We start from the raw sequence: 22,476 nt of genomic DNA, 5'->3' as shown, positions 1-22,476 counted from the left end.
ATAGCATGGTAGAAGGTCACTTAAGTACTGTGGAGCTAGCTTTGTATGTAGTTAACAAAATTTTAAAATGAATATGAAATTTAAAAGGTAGCCAATGTAACGATGATAAAATGGGGCTAATATGATCATATTTTTTGGTTCTAGTCAGCACTCTGGCTACTGCATTTTAAACCAATTTAAGTTTATTTATTGAACTTGCTGGACATCCTCCCAATAATGCATTACAATAATCTAGTCTTGAGGTCATGAACGCATTAATTAGTTTTTCGGCATCAGCAACAGAGAGCATGTGTCGTAACTTATTTATTTCTTAGGTGGAAGAATGCTGTTCTACAAACATTGGAAATGTGATTTTCAAAGGACAGATTGGTATCAAATATGACACCTAAGTTCTTTGCTGTTGAAGATGATGTAAAAGTACATCCACTGAGAGTCAAATTATATTTTAGCTGCTTATTTTTAGAGGTTTTTGGTCCAATAATTAGTACTTCTGTTTTGTCGGAATTGAGTAGAAGGAAATTTCTGGTCATCCAATCTTTGATTTCATTGATACACTCTGCTAATTTGGAGAATTGTGAAATGTCGTCGGGTTTCGAAGAAATATAAAGTTGGGTATCATCGGCATAACAGTGCAAACTTATTTCATGATTCCTGATAATATCTCCTAGGGGACGCATATATAAGGAGAAAAGCAGAAGCCCTAAAACTGATCCCTGTGGTACTCCATACTTAACTTTTGTTTGATTTGACAATTTCTCATTTACATACACAAAGTGGTAGCGGTCTGCTAAATAGGACATAAACCATGCTATTGCAAGTCCACAAATGCCAACATAATTCTCTAGCCTATTCAAGAGAATATCATGATCTATCATGTTGAAGGCAGCACTACGATCTAAAAGCACTAGAAGAGAAATGCAGCCGCGATCAGATGATAACAGCAAGTCATTTCTAACTCTGATAAGTCCAGTCTCTGTACTGTGATGGGGCATAAATCCTGACTGAAATTGTTCTTATATACTATTTCTCTGTAGAAATGAACATAGTTGGGAGGACACTACATTTTCTAGTATTTTCAACATAAATGGGAGATTTGAAATTGGTCTATAATTAGCCAATTCTCCAGGATCAAGTTGTGCTTCTTAATAAGCAGTTTGATAACTGTCATTTAAAAGTTTCCCGGGACTTGTCCTAACGATAGCGAGGAGTTAATAATATTAAGAAGAGGTTCTGAGATTACAGGGAATACCTCTTTTAAGAGCTTAGCTGGTATTGGATCTAACATACATGTTGTGGCTGTTGATGTTTCGATAAGTTTTATGACCTATAACAGCAAAGGATTGAAGTTGCACGTGAGGAAAATTATGAGACACTGCAGTGACAGATGACATGCTCCACTGATTTTTCTCTATTTGACAGTGCTCACATAGTCCTGAGGGATGTTTATTTATTAAGTGCAGTGTTTTATTAAGCCTGGTATGTCCTACACTCAGCCTTGTTAAGATGTTCTCCTCTTTAGTACTCCTTTTAATTGTCCTCACTGTGCCCACCTCTCGCTGTACTGTATAAAGGTGTCGTCCTGTGTTTCCTGTATCCCAACTGTACTGCCACTCTTTAATGATGTTTCTTTTGATTATTCCTTTTCTTTCATATTTACTGAAATGTCGATGATCTCCTGTTTTGCTAATGCATCCACAATTCATTGCCCTTTATCCCTCTGTGAGCTGGTATCCACATAAATGTTATCATAATATTCATATTTTTAAATCTGTATAGTGCTTCATATATCTCATTAACTATATCCTGCCTACTGTGAGATGTGAATGACCGCAATGACATTAATGCAGAACACGAATTTGTACAAAGAACAACCTTTTTAATATGTAACTCTTCTACCCACTGTAATGCTGTTGCAATTGCCATCATCTCGACTGTGTATACGGACAAATGATCTGATGTTCTTCTTTTAACAGAAACTTGTAAGGCTGGAATACTAAAAGCAAAACCTGTGCTTCTTGTATTAGGATCCTTGGATCCATCAGTATACTGGAACAAACATTTGATAAAATGTTTGTAACCTATCTTCAACAAAGACTGCTATACTTCCAAAACCATTATGTACCTGCATTTCCTCCACAATATAGAAATCAACTGACACCGGGGGAAACAGCCAGGGTGGTATTAATGATAACTGTACTGTGGGAATATATATTTTCTGATTTAATGTCATGTCTCTGGCTACTTTCTCACTGCTCCATGCAAAACACTCTCGTTTGGCCCTTTCTCTCTCCTAACATGGGAGAAGTACCTTTGTTGTTGGATGTCGGTCTTCTGAATGTCCTTGAAGATTTGCCCAGTAGTTCATCAGTGGCTGTGTCTCGTTTGGAAGGATGTGTCCTCCAGAGGTCGCATTTTTCAGCCGCATACGTCATCGAGGCTGTCTCGTTTCAGAAATGCAAGTAGGACACTTCGAATGCAGCCTTCGAATGCGACTTTCTTTCACGGGAATTCGGAGGATGCATGAGGTGTATCCTTCATGGGCACTCACAACCCACAATTCTTTGCTTCAACAGAAATGTCTAAAATAAATTATGCCAATTTGCTCGTAAATATGATGTTCAAACGCAAGGAATGTTAATTCCCAAGTTGAAGTGCCTCAGTAGATGGGTGCAGAGTATATAATATGTATAATTATATTAATATATAATTAAAATTATAGTATTAGACTAAAAGTACAACTGTAAAATCTATTTTCTTTTCTCTTTACATCATTATAACTCTCCTAAAATGTACCTCATACATTCCCTTCCAGAGGGACTTTGTTCCCTTCTCACTCAAAGCGCTCGCGCTTGTTAAAGAGTGGCGTGATGTCATAGCAACCATGTTACGTTCTGTTTCCGTTTGTCCTACGAAGGCCATCTCGTTTAAACGAGATTTGTTTAAAGGAGGACAATCAGTATACTGCAGCCTTCAAAGGACGTGTCCTACCTAGCATGCAGCCTTCCAAACGAGACACAGCCAATAACTGTTTGCGTCTAATATGCAGCGGCATTTCCCCCACCTCAACCTGAGGAGCAGACACAGGAGCTGTTTTGAAACCACCACAACAAAGTCTCAAAGCTTGATCTTGCACCACCTCCAACTTCTTTAATAAGGTTTTTGCTGCTGAACCATAAGCAATGCACCCATAGTCTAACACTGATCTAATCAATACTACATAAATATTTCTAATTGCACATCTGCTCGATCCACATTCTGACCCTATTAAACATCTCATCACAACCAATATCTTTTTACACTTGGTGATTATCTTATGAATATGTTCATTCCATGTTAACTTTGCATCAGTCCACACACCCAGAAACATAAAGACTTTCACTTGTTCTATCCTTTGCCCATACATCTTTATCTGTGTATCAACACCTCTCTTTCTAGTGAACATTACTGTTTTAGTTTTTTCTACTGAAAACTTGAATCCCCATGAATATGACCATTTTTCAACCACCTTAACTGTCTCTTTTATTTTTTCCATAATATGATTCATATTTTTCCCCTTTTCCACAAGGCTCCATCATCAGCAAACAATGACCGTCCAATATGGCCCTGGACTTGAGAAAAAACATAATTAATCATAATGGAAAAGAGTATTGGACTAATGACATTGCCCTGAGGAGTACCATTATCTACCACATAATTTCCTGATAAAGCGGTCCCAATTCTGACTTGAATAAATCTATCAAATAAAAAGGCTTTAATCCAATTTTATGTTCTACCTTCTATTCAGCTGCCAGTCAGACTCAAATCTACACTCTGTCCGAAATGGCGCACTTCTCGTGGTCTCGTGGCCTTCAGTTGCGCGTGCTTGTGAAGTCTACGAGTCCGTAGTGTGTCCCATTTGTGATTTTAGCGCTCGCGAGGGTTCTCGCGAGCTCCCCCTTTGCGCCCTCGATGCAGTCTTCGTCGAAGCCCGCACTGCTCCGGGCACACGGCAGTCCGCTACCCAACAGTCCTTGCGACAGACCAATTTCTGCGCTGGAGGAAAAAACATGGCGGACAAGGCGATGATCAATTGCGGATTCAAAATGTATTTTAATAATAGCTTTTTCCTGATTGTCAACGGCGGATCACTTGCTTATCATAGGTATATAGAATCACTTTTAAGTCTGATGTGTAGAACTTGTTCAAAGCTTTGTTTTATTTAATTTTTCCAGAGGTATGGAATTTCTCATATTCAATTTATTGTTATTGTTGTTTCAAAGAGGATTTTAGAATTATTGTGAGTCAATAAAATATCAAGACAGGAAAGAATAATTTAATGCACATGGCTGTAGCTTGTAAGATTGCTTATATTTATTGATATAGCAACATTCGGTCTAATAGTGCTATTTATACCAGCAGAAGTGTGGCTGTGTGTATTTTATAACTATTTTTGCGAATATATGGTGGTATGTTCTTTCTATACATTTTACTGTGTTCTAAGCTGTAACCATCCATGTGTCTGAATAATGTTTATTTGTTGCTGTAGTCATATATGCACTTTGTTTTTCAGGGGTTCTTTATTATCTAATGATTTATTGTCGGTGTGTTGCTTGAAATAAAAACAAATATTCAGTAGTTAGTTTAAAGTGTGTTCCTTTACCCTTTCTATCAATGCCATGACTTTTTTTTAAATAATAATTTGTAAAACTGCATGTAAATAAAAACATAATGTAAAAAATGCGTCATCTGATTGAAGTCTGGCCCAAACGCACACTTTTACCAATCATGCCCCCTCATGGACTTGCTGACTAGTGCCCCACCGGTCTGCACTTAGAGGAAGACCACAAGGGCGGAGGGTGCCATTTGGACCAAGGCCCTAATTGGCTGACTTCTACAGGATTTCCGACAGCTTAGTTTGCGCTGGTCCGGATGGAAGCATGAGTCGAGTTCACAAGGTTCCGCGTTGATACAATGAGTGCTTTTGAGGACTAAATAATCATAGAATTTGCCCAAGTCTGCCAGGTTAGTCACATCAACTCTTTTAAAGATATTCAGCGTTTAGTTTGAGGCACGTAGCAGAAAATAAAGCGGATATCCATGAGCAGAGCTGTATATTCTGTTTGTTTACATAGTTATGTCTGTGATATACTCTGTAATGAGGTTATGTGCTGTTCTTACACTCGCTATAAATTTTCCGCTTTTCCCCCAAGTGTTTTTTGTGCAATCAATCGCGGAGACTCGCGTGCCATTATTTAAATTATTTATTTTCCTTTGCCGGTGTTGTGGATCAATTGGGAATCATTTTAACTGGGGATGTGCGCGTGCATATGAATAATTTTACTTGCCTTTTCAGCAGATTCGTTCAATGTGAATGGTCAATGAGTAAAGAAAAGACGTTTTGCACATTATAATAAATGTTGGTATCATTATTAAACAGAGTTGTTTCATCGATGTCTGTTCTAATGAATTTGAATGGTTTTACAGGGTAACATCTGGGGCCTAATGTATAAATGTTGGGTACGCACAAAATGTTCGTACGCCGCTTCTCACGCTCACGATGTGATTTATAAAAAGTAAACTTGACGTCAAAATGTGCGCACCGCCACGCAAGCTCTCTTACTGCTGTGTGTAAATTGTCGACTCCAGCTGGACAACAGAACAGACTGATTATAAACTCTGATTTTCATTTAATTCACCACATTTAGAATAAAAAAAAAGTATATAGTTAAGCACTTGAATCAGAAATAATCGCTATCAAGCCAATAGTAGGCTATGTTAATTGTATGTAATTAACTGAAAAGGCATTCAAATATAAGCTGTAAAAAGGAAATACTGGTTTTGGATGTGCTGCATTAGGAGAACTTTCCTGTAACAGAGAAGGAAATCAAATCAAAATCAAATCACTTTATTGTCACACAGCCATATACACAAGTGCAATGGTGTGTGAAATTCTTGGGTGCAGTTCCGATCAACATAGCAGTTGTGACAGTGATGAGACGGTACCAATTTACAACAACATCAAATGAACACAGCACAATTTAAACATCTGATATACACATAATTACACTCAACAATATACAAATAATAACATACACCGTACAGTATACAATACGCACTATATAGATACACATTCAATAAAAATAAAAAATAAAAATATATAAAAAAGTGTATATAGTATATATAGAATGTACAGTATTGTACTGTATTGACATTCAGGCTGTCGGTTGATAGTCAGTTGTTAAGAGAGAATATAATATAATAATAATAATAATATAATTTATGACAGTCCGGTGTGAGATATAAGAGTAAGGGTAATAAAGTGCAGTGCTGATGTATTTTGATCGTGGGAGATCAAGAGTTCAGAAGTCTGATTGCTTGGGGGAAGAAGCTGTCATGGAGTCGGCTGGTGCGGGTCCTGATGCTGCGATACCGCCTACCTGATGGTAGCAGTGAGAACAGCCCATGGCTCGGGTGGCTGGAGTCTCTGATGATCCTCCGAGCTTTTTTCACACACTGCCTTGTATATATTTCCTGGAGGGAGGGAAGCTCACCTCCGATGATGTGTCTGGCAGTTCGCACCACCCTTTGCAGTGCTTTGTGGTTGTGGGCGGTGCTATTGCCGTACCAGGCGGAGATGCAGCCAGTCAGGATGCTCTCCACAGTGCAGGTGTAGAACTGTGTGAGGATGTGGCGGTTCATTCCAAACTTCCTCAGCCGTCTCAGGAAGAAGAGGCGCTGATGAGCCTTCTTCACAACGACTTCAGTGTGGATGGACCATGTGAGTTCCTCAGTGATGTGGACACCCAGGAACTTGAAGCTGCTGACTCTCTCCACTGGCGCTCCATTGATGGTGATGGGACTGTGTTCTCTGTCTTTTCTTCTGAAGTCCACCACAAGCTCCTTTGTCTTACTGACGTTGAGGGAGAGGTTGTGCTCCTGACACCAGTGTGTCAGAGTGTGCACCTCCTCTCTGTAGGCTGTTTCATCATTGTCAGTGATCAGACCTACCACCGTCGTGTCATCAGCAAACTTAATGATGGCATTGGAGCTATGTGTTGCCACACAGTCATGTGTGTACAAGGAATACAGTAGTGGGCTGAGAACACAGCCCTGCGGGGCTCCAGTGATGAGGAGATGTTGCTGCCTATTCTAACCACCTGGCGTCTGCTTGACAGGAAGTCCAGGATCCAGCTGCACAGCGAGCTGTTTAAGCCCAGAGCCCAGAGTTTCTCATCTAGCTTGGAGGGCACTATGGTGTTGAATGCTGAGCTGTAGTCTACAAACAGCATTCTCACATAAGTGTTCTTTTTTTCTAGGTGGGAGAGAGCAGTGTGTATTGTAGATGCAATGGCATCATCAGTGGAGCGGTTGTTGCGGTAAGCAAACTGCAACGGGTCAAGAGAGAGAGGCAGCACAGAGCAGATGTAATCTCTGATTAGTCTCTCAAAGCATTTGCTGATGATGGGGGTCAGAGCAACAGGACGCCAGTCATTTAAGCAAGTTATTTTTGATTGCTTTGGAACAGGCACAATAGTGGATGTTTTGAAGCATGTGAGGACTACAGACACAGAGAGGGAAAGGTTGAAAATGTCCGTAAAAACACCAGCCAGCTGGTTCACGCACGCTCTGATGACGCGGCCCGGAATGCCGTCTGGGCCCGCGGCTTTGTGGATATTCACCCGTCGGAAGGATCGGGTTACATCCGCTACAGAGACAGAGAGTGAACTAACCTCTTTAGCTTCGGCCGCGAGAGCTCTCTCCGCGAGGGCGGTGTTATTTCCCTCAAAACGAGCATACAGGAACATACAGTAACTAAAAATGACAGCGAAGATTTTTTAGTTTGTGATATTTTCTGTTCCCAAAGGCTATAACAGAAAACATGTACTGAGAAAAGAACAGCATTTGAATTAAGATTATCTGTAATGCGATGCGCACTTGACTCTGACTGACGTGAAATGGCTTGGTAAAACAGACAGTATAAGACAGGCACCGCTGGCCACATTCAGTAGTCGAATGGACCATTGGAGAGATGTGTATTGTACAGCAATGCACGTAAGATTTCTTATAATGTGCTGCCTGCTCCACTTCATCCCGACCCTCATCGCAATGAAACCCCATTCTAGTCTAATAAAAACATTATGAAAAATAAATTTGTATAAAATAAATATATATAAAATACCAGTCAAATATAAAATCTTAGTAATCCGATGATATCAGACAATGCTGCACAAATAATTTTTATAATTTTTGTTTTGTTTCCAGTACTAAATATTTAACTTATCAATAAATATACCCTTAAAACGATTTAAAAGGTTTTCTAAGAAGCAAAATTGCTTAGGTTAAATTTATGTCTGCAAAGATAAAAACATTTTGCCAAGGGATATTAAAGATATGTTCTTTGAAAACAAGTTCATATCTTAATAAATAATGTTTCTCCATGGTGCAGCATCTAACCTTTGGGCACATGTGACATTTACAGTCTTATCTCTTATAATACAGTTTTTCATACCGTTAAACGCAGTAATCACGTGTCTGGATGGTGAAATGCATATGGTAGTTGTATGCAGGAAATCAGAGTGGGTAAAAGAAGCTATTCTGATAAGCTGAAAACAAGTTTTCAGCTAACGACCCTGCATCAGTGTGGAGCGGCCTGAAAGACATTACTAACTTCTAGAGACCATCCCCCAACACTGTAGGGAACCAACAACTGGCTGACGACTTCAATGTGCTTTACTGTAGATTTGAAATGCCCAGTCTCTCACCCCACACCCGCTCTGACCTTCACTTCACACAAACATCAACACCTCCCTCAGTTCGGCTTTCAACATCATCATCCCAGCTATTCTCTGGACTAAATTACACCAACTCTCTTTTCCCACATCTATCTGCCAGTGGATCACCAGCTTTCTGATGTGCTAGTGAGACTGGGGGAATTCACTTCCAGCACCTGTATGATCAGCACTGGTGCCCCCCAGGGATGTGTGCTCTCCCCACTACTCTTCTCCCTATACACAAATGACTGCACCACCAAGGACCCCTCTGTCAAGCTCCTGAAGTTTGCAGATGACACTAATGTCATCGGCCTCATCCAAGATTACGATGAGTCTGTATACTGAATGGCTGGCTCACTGGTGCAGTCAAAACAACCTGGAGCTGAACATGCTCAAAACAGTGGAGATGATAGTGAACTTTAGGAGGAACACCCCAACATTGACCCTGCTCACCATCCTAAACAGCACTGTGGCAGCAGTGGAGTCATTCAGGTTCCTGGGCACTACCATCTCACAGGACCTGAGATGGGACACCCTCATTGACTCCATTGTGAAAAAGGCCTAGCAGAGATTGTACTTCCTTCACCAGCTGAGGAAGTACAACCTGCCACAGGTGCTTCTGATTCTACTCAGCAGTCATTGAGTCTTTCCTATGCACTTTAATAACTGTCTGGTTTGGTTAAGCTACGAAATCGGACATCAGATGACTAAAAAGGACAGTTCGGACTGCTGAGAGAATTATTGGTTGCCCTCTGCCCTCCCTTCAAAAACTGTACACTTCCAGAGTGAGGAAAAGGGTTGGAAAAATCACTCTGGACCCCACTCACCCAGCCCACTTCCTTTCTCATCTGTTGCCTTCTGGACAGTGCTACAGAGCACTGAGCACCAGAACCGTCAGGCACAGGAACAATTTTTTCCTGCAGGCTATCCATCATGAACAGTTAAAACTGCACCATTGAGCAATAATTATGTGCAATACATGGCTTAGTCTATTTATATTCATCCAACATATCCTAACTCTTCTGCCATACATTCTCTTGCATCTGTATATAGCAGATTTGTATTTGTACATACGTATATATATATATATATTCACTTTTTATTTTTATTCTATTTTTTATTTATTGTTGTTGTATTGTTTGTGCACTGGAAGCTTCTGTCACCAAGACAAACTCCTTGTATGTGTAAGCATACTTGGCAATAAAGCTCATTCTGATTCTGATTGTGAGGATATGCATAGTAAAAACAGGCGTTGTACACTTCGTATATGGTTTTTGATTTTGGGGAGGAGACGGGGTGGGTAATGAATCACGTGCATGTACGCACGATCTTCCATTCGCTTTTTTGAGATTTATTAAGGGAACTATGTACAGGTTCTGGCATACGTACGGTTTTATAAATCTGATTTTGTTTGTGCGTACACAAAATCTGACTTTTGTGCTTACACACACTTTTAAGAAGAAATCTAAGCAGAGTTTTATTCATGAGGCCCCTGGTTTCCCATGTTGACGTGGGGCATTGATTTGAATGGGAACTGGTGATTACACTTGTCAAGAGCTGTAAATCGCAAGTGGAATTCTTTTATATACAACACTGAAGCATCATAGGCTGATGTGTGTCAATAATATACTTTCAATTGCTGTTTATTTTCTTTATAATGAGTAATGGCTTAATTAACCATGATAGTTTGAGTAACTTTAATCCTACCATTGAAAATGAACAAAGTGATCAAGTAATTAAAGTTGAGGGGCTGGTTCAGTGGTAAGTCATGCTGATACATCACTCAATGATCCGGGTTCAAATTCTGGTTCATTAAGTGCAATTATATCTTTGCTGCAGGTTATGATGTACTTTTAATAGGTCTATTGAAAACTATTTTGTAAAACACAGACATAGTTTATTATACTGTTTTAAACAAATCTTTCAAAATTTCAAATGAATCTGACAGTAAATAATCACAGTATAGCCTACTGAATTTTCTGAGTATGGTTGAATTACTGTTAAGTAAATTATGAACTATGCTATATATAGTTTACAGGCTTTTTTTAAATTGTCTAACAATTTATTTTAGATAAAATCTTAAGATCATAAAGGTGCTATATGTAATATTTTTACTGTACTAAATCATAAAATGACCATAATGTGTCATTAAAGAATTAGGAAACATGCTAAGTTGAAATACTGGCTTCTCCGATAACAATGCTACAGTCAGTATATTCTACTCTTTAAGTTTCCATTCCGGCCGGAATTTATGTTTATGTTTTGGCCTGTGTGATCCCGTCCACTGCCCACACACCAGTACTAGTTCGACACCGTCAGGTTGCCAGATTCGAACAAGTTTGCAGGCAAACAACACTGCGTGCTGCAACCATGGAAACCAGCAAACGAACTGGATCAGAGATAACAGATTCCACCCGACCTAAAAAGCCTTGCCATCCGTCTAAAAACCACCATGACCAGAGGCGTAGTAAAACAAGGATAAATATTGGAGATGCCTCTGGAGGATGGAGACAGCTTAAAGCCTAGAAATTCTTTAAAACGGATGCTGAGTTAGCTAATTTGCGTGTCAACATTCTGGCAACCCGCATGAACTTCGAGTCTTGGGGCGGGGCAGACAACTCTCCAATATTCTGAATTTGGACTGCAGTACCTATTTCGAACGCTTGTTGTCAATCTTACACATAGCACCTTTAAGATTTTGCCAAACAAACTAACTCATTGTTTTTGAATAACTTTCTCATGCTTTCATTTATCATTGGTCAGTTTGGCCTCTGTACATGCTGTCCAGTCTCCACACAAAAACGAAATTGCACTTCTGAAAGATCAACCTTTGGCAGTGTAATGGGTAATCATAAATATACGACATTGTCATGCACAGAACCTTTGAAAAGTAAAGGATATTACTATATCAGTTTACTTAAATTGACTGATGTTTACTGAGGAATTTAACCCGGATCTATTTGTATGGTTACAATCATGCTGCCACTAGACCAACCGGTTTTTCTACTATTCGAAAACAATAATTTTGTTAAACTTACAAAACTATTATTATTTTTGTTTATAAATGGAAATAATTTAAGTGTATATGCTTATTATTGAGACATTCCAGCCTATGATGCTTCAGTGTTGTATATAAAAGAATTCCACTTGCGATTTACTGCTCTTGACAAGTGTAATCACCAGTTCCCATTCAAACCAATGTCCCACGTTAACTTGGGAAACCAGATGTTACACTTTGAAACCGTTAAAATCGCTCTTAAAATTGTGTCAAATTTATTGGAACAGACATCGATGAAACAAACATTTTTTTAATGTGCAAAACGTCTTTTCTTTACTCACTGACAATTCACATTGAACGAATCTGCTGAACTGGCAAGTAAAATTATTCACATGCACGCGCACATCCCCAGTTAACGTGATCCCCAGTTTATCCATAACACCGGTCTTTTATTATGGTATGAGCAGTCTCCGATAACCCCGCCCCTAAACTCACGTAATGACAAACCCGGCTGTGACTGGTCGCTTTACATGTCAGTTAGATGGCTTTTCCTGCCTAAATGGGCGGTTCTTTGCCAATGTTTTCTGCGATAGACTCCAGACCTTTCCTGTTTAAGTCAAATGTCTGGCTACGCGAGACTATTGCTAAACTGACTCGAGATCAGCCACAGCCTGCATTTAACAGTGATCCTGGATTTCACTGTGGTATCGATGCCCCCTAGCGTCTAACCGCGAAACGTTTCGAAACAGCTAAAATCACGTGACTTGGCCTGTTGCGCTCCGAAGCATTGGTTCGAAACAAATGATTCGTAAAAGTTTCAAAGCTTCATGAAGCAGTGTTTCGAAGCGCCCATCACTATTTGAAGGTTGATTCCATCTATAAATGTAAACACCGTGGCAAAACTGTAAAATATATTGTTTCAGTATAAATGCGTTGGTAGTCCTCCACCACTAGATGGAGAGAGTGGGTCGTTGTGAAATAAAGTGAACTTGTTGACATTGTGATGTTCGCTGAAGGAGCACTGAATCAAATGAAAGCAGGTGGGGGTTGTCTGATTTTAGGAAGGCTAGTCCAAAACCGATTAATTTTATACTCTTTTCGCTTCTATAAATATATTGTCATGCTGCCGTTTGCTGATCTGCAGTCAGGAAACTTACATAGCTTTGCACCTTACGAATAATAAAGAATAGTCAAGCAATGCCATTCGTCAATTACTGTGTAATTTACTCTTAATACTTTAAGAATGTTGAATTAGAATTTTAGTATAGTATAGAATGTTCAATAGAATTCTGTAATTGCTTACTTGATACAATACAATTAAGTCAGTGCTTGTTTAGAGTGTTGAATTGAATTGTACTCAGTACTATAGTGTACTCTACTACTTAGATGGTTGAGTTGATCTCCTCAGTGGTTAGCAGTTTCTCCCACCTCGTTAGTAGCTACCGTTTGGTTAGTTAAGATGGTCTTTTTTTGTACATATCGCCTTTGTTGATAATTTGATCTGATTCTAGCAGCTTTTCGAACTTTTTTTCTCTCCAACTGTTTACAAAGTTAGGCGCTATAATGTCCTGAATACAGACTTTTTACTCCTCTCTGATTCCAGATACTCTGACAGCTGTGTTGCTTTAGGTGTTCAAATCCAGCCTGTCTCCATAAATCTCCCCTGCCCTCTAACCACAGGGCATGCATGCCAGTGGGGATTAAAGTGCATAAAAAACATTCTCATTCCTCTGGCCATGTGTTTCTGTCATTGATTTAGCAGCCTGATGATGCATACTGCAAGGCAGCAGGGTTTATCAACCACATATAGAGGGACAGATGCAGAAAGGCTCATGAGGTCACATCCTGGACTGCTCAGTGGTCTCTTTGGGTTCACTCTTCCTTGTGTACATGCAGCTGAAAGTGCCTCCATACAAACCAGCATCAGTTCCTTGCCACAGCACATAGGCAAGCCAGAGTTCCCTGACACAGGATGGGACCGCATCAAAGATATTTTCTTCAGGGGGTTAGTTTCACCGATGTGTCCATAAGTGTCCATTAGTTTCACTATGTCCATCAATACAGTGTTATGATAAGTTTTTTCTGCCATTTTTATTGAACCATAAGGGTAGACAGTCCTTTACTATTTATAAGTAAAGTTTAATAAATGTGAAATAGATTTATCCCCATTGGACCAAGCCTAGACATATGATAACCACAATGTTTGTATGCACAATATCAAAGGAACTGTAGGAAGCAATGTTTAATAATCTGGTAATGTGAGCATGGCACATTATCTTATCTCTGTTTCTGCTCTGCTTTCTGCACAGTGATGGTCAGATGTACTCGGAGGAGTTAAGAAGTATAGTAAAGAGTGGCATTGCTGCAGCCATGCTGGGGATGGTCTATGGAGGCCTACCTGGAGCCAGACATGCCCGGGAGAGATTCATCCAGCTCAGCCAGGCTGAAATTTACCAAAACAGAGTGGATGCAGTGGTGAGACAAAGGACAGAGTGTGAAAGAATATTTATCTGTTTGCATGCATAATTTATGTTGTGAGTCACGTTTAATTCACACATTCGACTGCTCTCATTTCCGATTAATACACTGATATGCTTATGCACTGTGAGACATTTTGTTGAGGCTTGTATTACTGATACTCCTTTGATTTTTATTTAGCATTTTGTGTAGCTGAAGAATACATTATATTATAAATGAACGCACAGTGATGTTTTGATTTGTGTGGGTGTTTTGTTCCAACAGCGCTCCGCTCATAATGCAGCTATTCGAGGTTTTGTGCGCTTTGGCTGGAGGTGGAGCTGGAGAGTAGCAGCATTTGTAACCTTGTTCAAGTGAGTTAAGATTCTAGAGACATGATGAGTTTTAATAAGAGCATTAAATGTTTGACAATATAAAATTGCTTTTTGATTTGTATTGCATATTTTATGTTATGATTTAATGTTAAAAATCTAAATACCGGTAAATTAAAAACAAGAAAACTAACCCTCAGAGAACCAGCATAGAATAACTGTAACATTTGTTTACAGCAATTAAACAAGAACTATATATATATATAAACTGTATTTATACAGTGCATTCAGAAAGTATTCAGTTTCTCTCACATTTTATGTTGCAGCCTTATGCTAAAATGCTTTAAATTATTTTTTTCACATCAATCTACACTCCATACCTCATATTGACAAATCATAAAACAGATTTTTGATAACATTGCAAATTTATTAAAAAGAAAAAAACTTAAATATCACATTGATATAAGTATTCAGGCCTTTAACTCGGTACTTAGTTGAAGCACCTTTGGCAGCGATTACAGCCTCAAGTCTTTTTGGGTATCATGCTACAATTTTGCACACCTGGATTTGGGAATTTTCTGCCATACTTCTCTGCAGATCCTCTCAAGCTCTGTCAGGCTGGATAGGGACCGTCAGTGGACAGCCATTTTCAGGTCTCTCCAGAGATGTTCGATTGGGTTCAAGTCCGGGCTCTGGCTGGGCCACTCAAGGACATTCACAGAGTTGTCCCCAAGCCACTTTTGCGTTGTCTTGGCTGTGTGCTTGGGGCCATTGTCCTGTTGGAAGGTAAACCTTTGGCACAGTCTGATGTCCTGAGTGCTCTGGACCAGGTTTTCATTAAGAATATCTCTGTATTTTTGCTTGCTTGCTTGCTTGCTTTCCTTCAACCCTGACCAGTCCTGCAGTCCCTGCTGCTGAAAAACACCCCCACAGCATGATGCTACCACCGTGCTTCACTGTTGGGATGGTATTGCACAGGTGATGAGCGGTGCATGGTTTCCTCCAGACATGACATTTGGAATTGAGACCAAACAGTTCAATCTTTGTTTCATCAGACCAGATAATCTTGTTTCTCACAGTCTGAGAGTCATTTAGGTGCTTTTTTATGTGTCTTGCACTGAGGAGAGGCTTCCATCTGGCCACTCTGCCATAAAGCCCAGATGGGTGGAGTGTTGCAGTGATGGTTGTCCTTCTGCAAGTTTCTCCCATCTCCACACATGATCTCTGGAGTTCAACCAGAGTGACGTTCTTGGTCACCTCTCTTACCAAGGCCGTTCTCCCCCGATTGATCAGTTTGGCCAGGCGGCCAGCACTAGGAAGAGTACTGGTTGTTCCAAACTTCTTCAATTTAAGAATTATGGAGGCCACTGTGCTCTTGGGAACCTTCAATGCAGCAAAAACATTTTTGTAGCCTTCCCCAGATCTGTGCCTCGACACAATCCTGTCTCTGAGCTCTGCATTTTCAGCTGTGAGACCTTATATAGACAGGTGTGTGCCTTTCCAAATCATGTCCAATCAATTGAATTTGCCACAGGCGGACTCCAATCAAAGTGCAGAATCATCACTAAGATGATCCAGAGAAATGGGATGCACCTGAGCTAAATTTCAAGTGTCATAGCAAAGGGTCTAATGGCTTGTCATTGTGATATTTCAGTTTTTTTTCTTTTTAATAAATTTGCAAAGTTATAAAAAATCTGTTTTTTGTTTTGCCATTATGTGGTATGGAGTGTAGATTGATGTGGGAAAAAAAAATATTTAAAGCATTTTAACATAAGGCTGCAACATAACAAAATGTAAAAACAAAAAAAATGAAGGGGTCTTAATACTTTCTTAATGCACTGTATAATAAAAAAACAAAACATACCGACAACAACCATTTTGGTGGGGGAAAATGCATGTTCAATGTCACAGCTTACTAAAAGTCACGCAATAGTCAGCTCAAAGCTAAATGTGCTAAAAAGCAAGATTTTTCCATAAACTGCCATTGTTTTCAGAAGTCACACAAAATTCACCCCAAAACAGAGCTTTAAAAATCAAGGTTTTTATAATCAGTGGCTTTCTAAAAACACATTTGAGGAGGATAAAAGAAAATACATAATCTCTACGTTCGGGTCTTTTGAGAGTTAAAAAGCATAGGTTTACAAACTGGAACTGGATCATTGCAGTTCCAGGAATGAGCTCTGCATTTGAAAACATAGTCACTTCAGAATTAAATTGGAGAGGTGGTGTTTTTTAAAGCATTTGTTGCTGCAGAGCAGTTAAGTTAGTTTCAGAAAATATGAAAAACTTTGCAAATTGGTCTCTCTTTTTTACAGCACTGTAAGTACAGGCCTGACAGTGTACAGAGACAAAAATGATCTGAGCCATTTCGCCACAGCAGGTGGTGAGTTTCCCTAGTTTGCGAACTCTTCCTCTCTTTTTTCTGCTCACTGTACCAGATTCCTGAGAATTGTGATAGTACTTAAGTCTAACTGTAAATGTGTGTGTACCTAAAATCCTTTTAATTGTAGCCATACTACTAAGATGAGATTTATAGTCAGGAGATGACAGTAATTCCATTTGTTCGTGTTTAGCTGTCACAGGAGGAGTGTTCCGGCTGAATCTGGGATTTAGAGGGCTGCTGGCTGGTACAGCCATAGGAGGTGCATTGGGGTGAGTGGAACATGGGGGAGAGAAAGAGATGACTTTTCTGTGTGTGTGTGTGTGTGTGTGTGTGTGTACTAATTTGTTTGGACAAGCGGCATTCTAATAGTGCTGATATTTCATATCCTGTAACACCATTGGAACGTGTGACTGTGGCCATGTCCACACTAATAGATTTTGTTGAAAACGCATTCATTTTGCTTCGTTTATGGCTCTCAGCCACACTGAACCATCACTGAACTAAAAACACTCACCGTAGTCGCATACTTTGGAAAACAAGTTAGAAAACTGAAAACAAAGTTTTCATATTTAAACAGATTAATGTGGACGTGGCCTGTCTGTGGTTGCTACATAGAAATCTAATTGGTGGTGATACTTGATGGTGCTTTGTTTCTTTTGAAATAGTTTTCATTGGCAGAGCAAAAATGAACAAAATAGCTGGCCATATTTTGTCTGAAATGTCAGTTACTCAATATTAACTTACTGTTTATAGAACTGTTTAAAAGCAATATCACACTTGCAATTGTAATGTTGTGCTGAATATCAACAGCTGAGTCAAAGCCATGCTGATATTAAAGGTGCACTCAGTAAAAAATAAAATAAAAAAAATCTAATTTAAAAAGTTTGAATATATGAATTGTAATCCTGAGCACTCACAAGAGATGAAGACTCCAGTCATATCAGTTGCCTTATAAAAGCTGTTTTAAGGGGGCCTGGGTAGCTCAGTGAGTATTGACGCTGACTACCACCCCTGGAGTTGTGAGTTCGAATCCAGGGTGTGCTGAGTGACTCCAGCCAGGTCTCCTAAGGAACCAAATTGGCCCGGTTGCTAAGGAGGGAAGAGTCACATGGGGTAACCTCCTCGTAGTCGTGTTTAGCGGTTCTCGCTCTCAGTGGGGCGCGTGGTAAATTGTGCGTGGATCGCGGAGAGTAGCATGAGTCTCCACATGCCGTAGTCTCCGCGGTGTCATTCACAATGAGCCACGTGATAAGATGCGTGGATTGACTGTCTCTGATACTTGTCCTCCGCCACCCGGATTGAGGTGAGTAACCGCGCCACCACGAGGACCTACTAAGTAGTGGGAATTGGGCATTCCAAATTGGGAGAAAAGGGGATAAAAAAAACGCTGTTTTAATCTACATGGAGAGGGCTGCTATGTTGTGATTACACGACCAGCTGAATACTACTCGCTTAATCTCTATAACCACCCTGTTATTGGACACTTTTACTCATGGATTAAATAAATTATGGCTGACTGCAAATAGTGAAATTCTACAATGACATTGGTAACTAAAATCTATTGTGCTCGAATGATGCTGCATCCACATCCCTAGGTGTCAGTGTAAGTCCGAGATGACAAATTCAAAAAATTTAGTGTACCTTTTAGTACAATGGCACTCTTTCTCAAGTAATATTGCTTAATTGAACTTTGCATTTAATTGATATGTGATGTCATCACAGGCTGCCAGCTGGAGTTTTAATCATGGGTCTGCAGAAGCTTGGGGGCGAGACCTTATGTGACAAGAGGCGACGAGAAAGGAAGGAGTTACATGAGCTGAGAGTGACTGAATGGTTTGTTCCACTAGGAGAAAAGAGTCTTTTTTTTGCAAAAATTACACGCTTATATGAGAGAATTTATTTGCTCATTTACTCCTTTGAACAGATAATTGAACTCATGTCTCCATTGCAGGAATGCTCGGCTAAAGCTTACAGATGACCTCATCGGAGAAATCCGTGGGCAAGATCAGGATGCTGATATTGACCTTCAACGAATAGAAGAGCTGCTTAATCAACATAGGAACGAGAAAGGAGCACAGGGCTCTGACAACAAGTGACTTCACAGACTTGAAAGTGTTATTGGACACTGGCAGAGGTGCATAAACCCTATATGCAGTGTATGCAATGGAAGGTGAGAGAGGGGCACTATTGTAAGTGTTGCATACATTGTCAAAAATGGGTAGTTGCGCCCCTGGACACAGGTGCCCAAAAACTGCTTCTGAACTCTGAATTCTCAGAATATTTTTGTTGGCTGAACTTGCCCAAAGTTATTTAAGCCTGTAAATTAAAACACTTTGCTGAAAATTGTAACTCTCATAGACCTGCTTGCAGTATTTGTGTAAATTTATCATCATCTCTGTGATAATTATTTTCAAATACAAATTTTAGTACATCTTCATGACGCAATAAGAAAAAATAAACCAATTGGTATAAGGGGATTGCATGCATTTACAACTAACATAACATGGTTAAGTGTTTCTGTAGGTTTCTATAATTGACGATTAGACCATACTAGTGCCAAGAAGTGCACCGGAAATAGAGGATTTTCTTTGTCTCTGAGCAGTTAACAAATGTTATTTATTCTACACAGCTGAGGTATGAGATTAAATATTATTCGAGATAAATCTGTGCGTGTGTGTGTGCCTTTGTGTTTGTCAGAGATGGTGCACTGAGCTTGTCAGCTGCTGGGTTAGAGAGAATCTCTTCTGTTAACAAAATGTGATGGTATCTAAGAGTGTCTGCACTTCATCTCCATCATACAGTATGCATATAATCCATGTTTTAAATGCAGAAGTAAAACACCAGTTAACTTTTGGGCAACAAGAACTGCAGTCAAAGTAGAGTATAGGGGGCTGTGAAAAGTGTAAAGAAGTTTAAATATTATAAATCATGTTTATGAAATATGCAACTAAATTTGACACAGGAAAAAGCTTTTGATTATCACCTCACAACATCTAGGATCCCATATTGTTCCTGAAGGAAACATAATAACTGATCAGGCTTAATAACAGATGTGATGGTTATATGATATGAGTGGCCAGCAACTTAATAATATACCTGGAATTCTTATATATTCTTATATATTCTAATACCTGGAGTTAATGTAGTGCAGTTACACATTCATGTGGATATTAGAAGGAATTTATGATGCCAGCAGATGTTCATATAGAGACTTGAAATGCAGTGTTATATTAAAAAAATATTTGTATTTTATTTATTAGTTAAATTAAAACTATAATACATCTTTATTGCTCCAAAATATAAAATGTAATAAAAAGACCACAAATTATCCTTAGTTTCAGTTTTTAATCTACAGTATATTATTTGACCCCTTTAAAATTCTCCTTCATTAAAAATTAGTTATTCAGATCAATATTGAGAAATCACATAGAAAGAAATGGTGTAAAATCAGGAAAATGTGTTAACTGCCTTAAATGTAACAGCATTGAACATATCTAAATATCCCAAACCTGAAACACAGGAAAAAAATAAAAACCAACAATCATAGATTGAAAACTAACAAAAATGAAACTAAATTGAATGAACAAAGTGAAAAAAGCAAAAATTGGTCTTTATAAATTGTGAGCACACTACTCTAGTCAAGCCGAATCATTTCAGTGATAACATCCCCAACACATACATCCTATTAAATCGTTTTTAGTCCCAAATCCCAGTTTCTTTTTTCCCAAAATGTGTTTTCCATTTTATTTTTTCTAATTAAATGAATTCATAGAACTGTAATCAAATGAAAAACAAAATTAATTTTGAACATACTATTACATTATTTTTATCAAATTGAAGTGCTTCTATACGGATCCTCACAGCACATCCAAAACACAAGATTGGAGTTGTTTTTTTTTTTTGTTTGTTTTTTTTGTTTTTTCAAATACAGTGCTGCACAGCAGAGCATTATAGTTTTAATGAAAACATTGATGAATTTTATTCAGTACAACTTTATTACATTGAATATTAAATTTTACTACACAGTAGTATATTTCTGTCACAATTTCTTCAATTTCATGCATCTAGTTAAACTGAGCTTTTATTTTGGGGAAAAGCCGAATGAGGCAATTTGAGTATGTATGTTTTTGACGGCCTTCGTCCTGAGACAGCTGGGATAGGCTCCAGCACTACCCGCGACCCTGCATAGGACAAGCGGCTATAGAAGGTGGATGGATGGATATTTTTGACAACAGCTTCACACCTCCAGATAAGCAGTGGTTATTTGTATGCTGTACATTTATATGGCTTAAATGCTCTTATTAAATCACAAAAGGCTGCGATTTAATCATATAAATATATTGTATGTATATGTTGGGCATTTCAAGGTTAATGTGTGCTCTGCTGTCTGTAATCTATTACAAACACAGAGCGTATATGATGCTTATGCTCATGATGTGGTTATCACTGTATGAGTGGCCTGCTTCACACATTCCCTCTGAAGCATGCAGCACATTCAGACAGTATATTTATTTAATTCAATCTCAGCCTTTTGTGGTTTAATCGTCACACTAAGACATATCATGATTTTATTTGGATTAATTTAGCATGAATACATTAATTTTATCCTATATATGTTAAATTCTGTGACATTCTGCTTCAGTTAATTCAGTTTTTTTGACTGGATTCTGCGATTCCGTCCCTGTTTTCCTCATTGCAGAAATCATAGGGCCCTATAAATGTGTGTGTCCCCTGCCCCCAGAAAAAGGAAACATTGATGAACCATTCCAGACTAATTTCTTAAATTGTGCATCCTCGCTCCTGCGTCCTCGAGCCCATGACCTGGAAACCAATCAAAGTCCACCATCATTAAGGACGCATCAATTCTCTAAATGCACCATGAGGAGGGTTGAGCGAGGAAGCACAGGTGCATCCTATGCAGAGAATTGTTTTGTCAAAGCACCTGACGCACACATAAATTATCCTCCCACTTCACATCTTGCACAACAGTTTTAATTTATGTTTAAACTTCACAGTTTAAATAAACACTAATTGTCACATACTTTTAAAATGCATCTTGTTTTATTATGAAACTATCATTTAATCAAGTTTCAACAACCAGGGCCATAGCAAGGAATTCTGGGCAAAAAGTTTTAAATAAAAAATACAGATAATCCATCAGTCTCAAGTGGTTTAATCAATTCCCCTCTGGCTAAACAGCATAATTATAATGCCAATATGAGTTATCTATGTGTAGTACAAATCATGGTTTAAATGAGTAAACTGAGTAGATGCTGGTGGCCAATATTTAAACAAAATTATTTTGTCTGAATTGTAAAATGAATGACTACACGTTTTTGAAGTCCATCTTGAATTAACTACGGAAATGCACACAGATGCATTTTCCTTTGTTATTAGGCTTTAGCTGGCCTTTAATTTATTGTCTATGTATTCCATTTGAAGAGAATGTAGTTCTTCCTATGACCAAGATAATTCAGGCAGAGTTCAGTGAGGTGCATCGCAGTCCGGCTGGAAGTTTGTGGAAGTTAATTGCAGTGAAGTCCAAGGTTCAGGCAG

General features: G+C 38.9%; 1 protein-coding gene across 5 annotated transcripts; it reads left to right on the top strand.

Moving 5' to 3' along the window:
• Positions 1–4,896: 4,896 nt before the first annotated feature.
• On the top strand, positions 4,897–19,583 carry timmdc1 (translocase of inner mitochondrial membrane domain containing 1). Of its 5 annotated transcripts, none has more exons than XM_051702547.1 (9): positions 4,897–5,001; positions 13,508–13,753; positions 14,058–14,223; positions 14,491–14,579; positions 15,135–15,323; positions 16,853–16,920; positions 17,111–17,189; positions 18,643–18,753; positions 18,872–19,583. In XM_051702547.1, the coding sequence occupies exons 2-9, from the start codon at positions 13,515–13,517 to the stop codon at positions 19,014–19,016; spliced, it is 1,086 nt and encodes a 361-aa protein (XP_051558507.1). In that variant the 5' UTR covers positions 4,897–5,001; positions 13,508–13,514; the 3' UTR covers positions 19,017–19,583. The 5 variants fall into 5 exon arrangements, with proteins under 5 accessions (XP_051558507.1, XP_051558509.1, XP_051558508.1 ...); XM_051702549.1 differs by having other exon boundaries at positions 4,904–5,001; positions 13,511–13,753; XM_051702548.1 differs by lacking the exon at positions 4,897–5,001 and adding an exon at positions 12,473–12,788 and having other exon boundaries at positions 13,511–13,753.
• Positions 19,584–22,476: the final 2,893 nt, after the last annotated feature.

Source organism: Myxocyprinus asiaticus, chromosome 7 (assembly GCF_019703515.2).
Source record: "Myxocyprinus asiaticus isolate MX2 ecotype Aquarium Trade chromosome 7, UBuf_Myxa_2, whole genome shotgun sequence".
In the NCBI taxonomy this organism is placed as follows: domain Eukaryota; kingdom Metazoa; phylum Chordata; class Actinopteri; order Cypriniformes; family Catostomidae; genus Myxocyprinus; species Myxocyprinus asiaticus.
The sequence above is the reverse complement of the archived record's forward strand: the minus strand, read 5'-3'. Positions and strand labels throughout refer to the sequence as shown.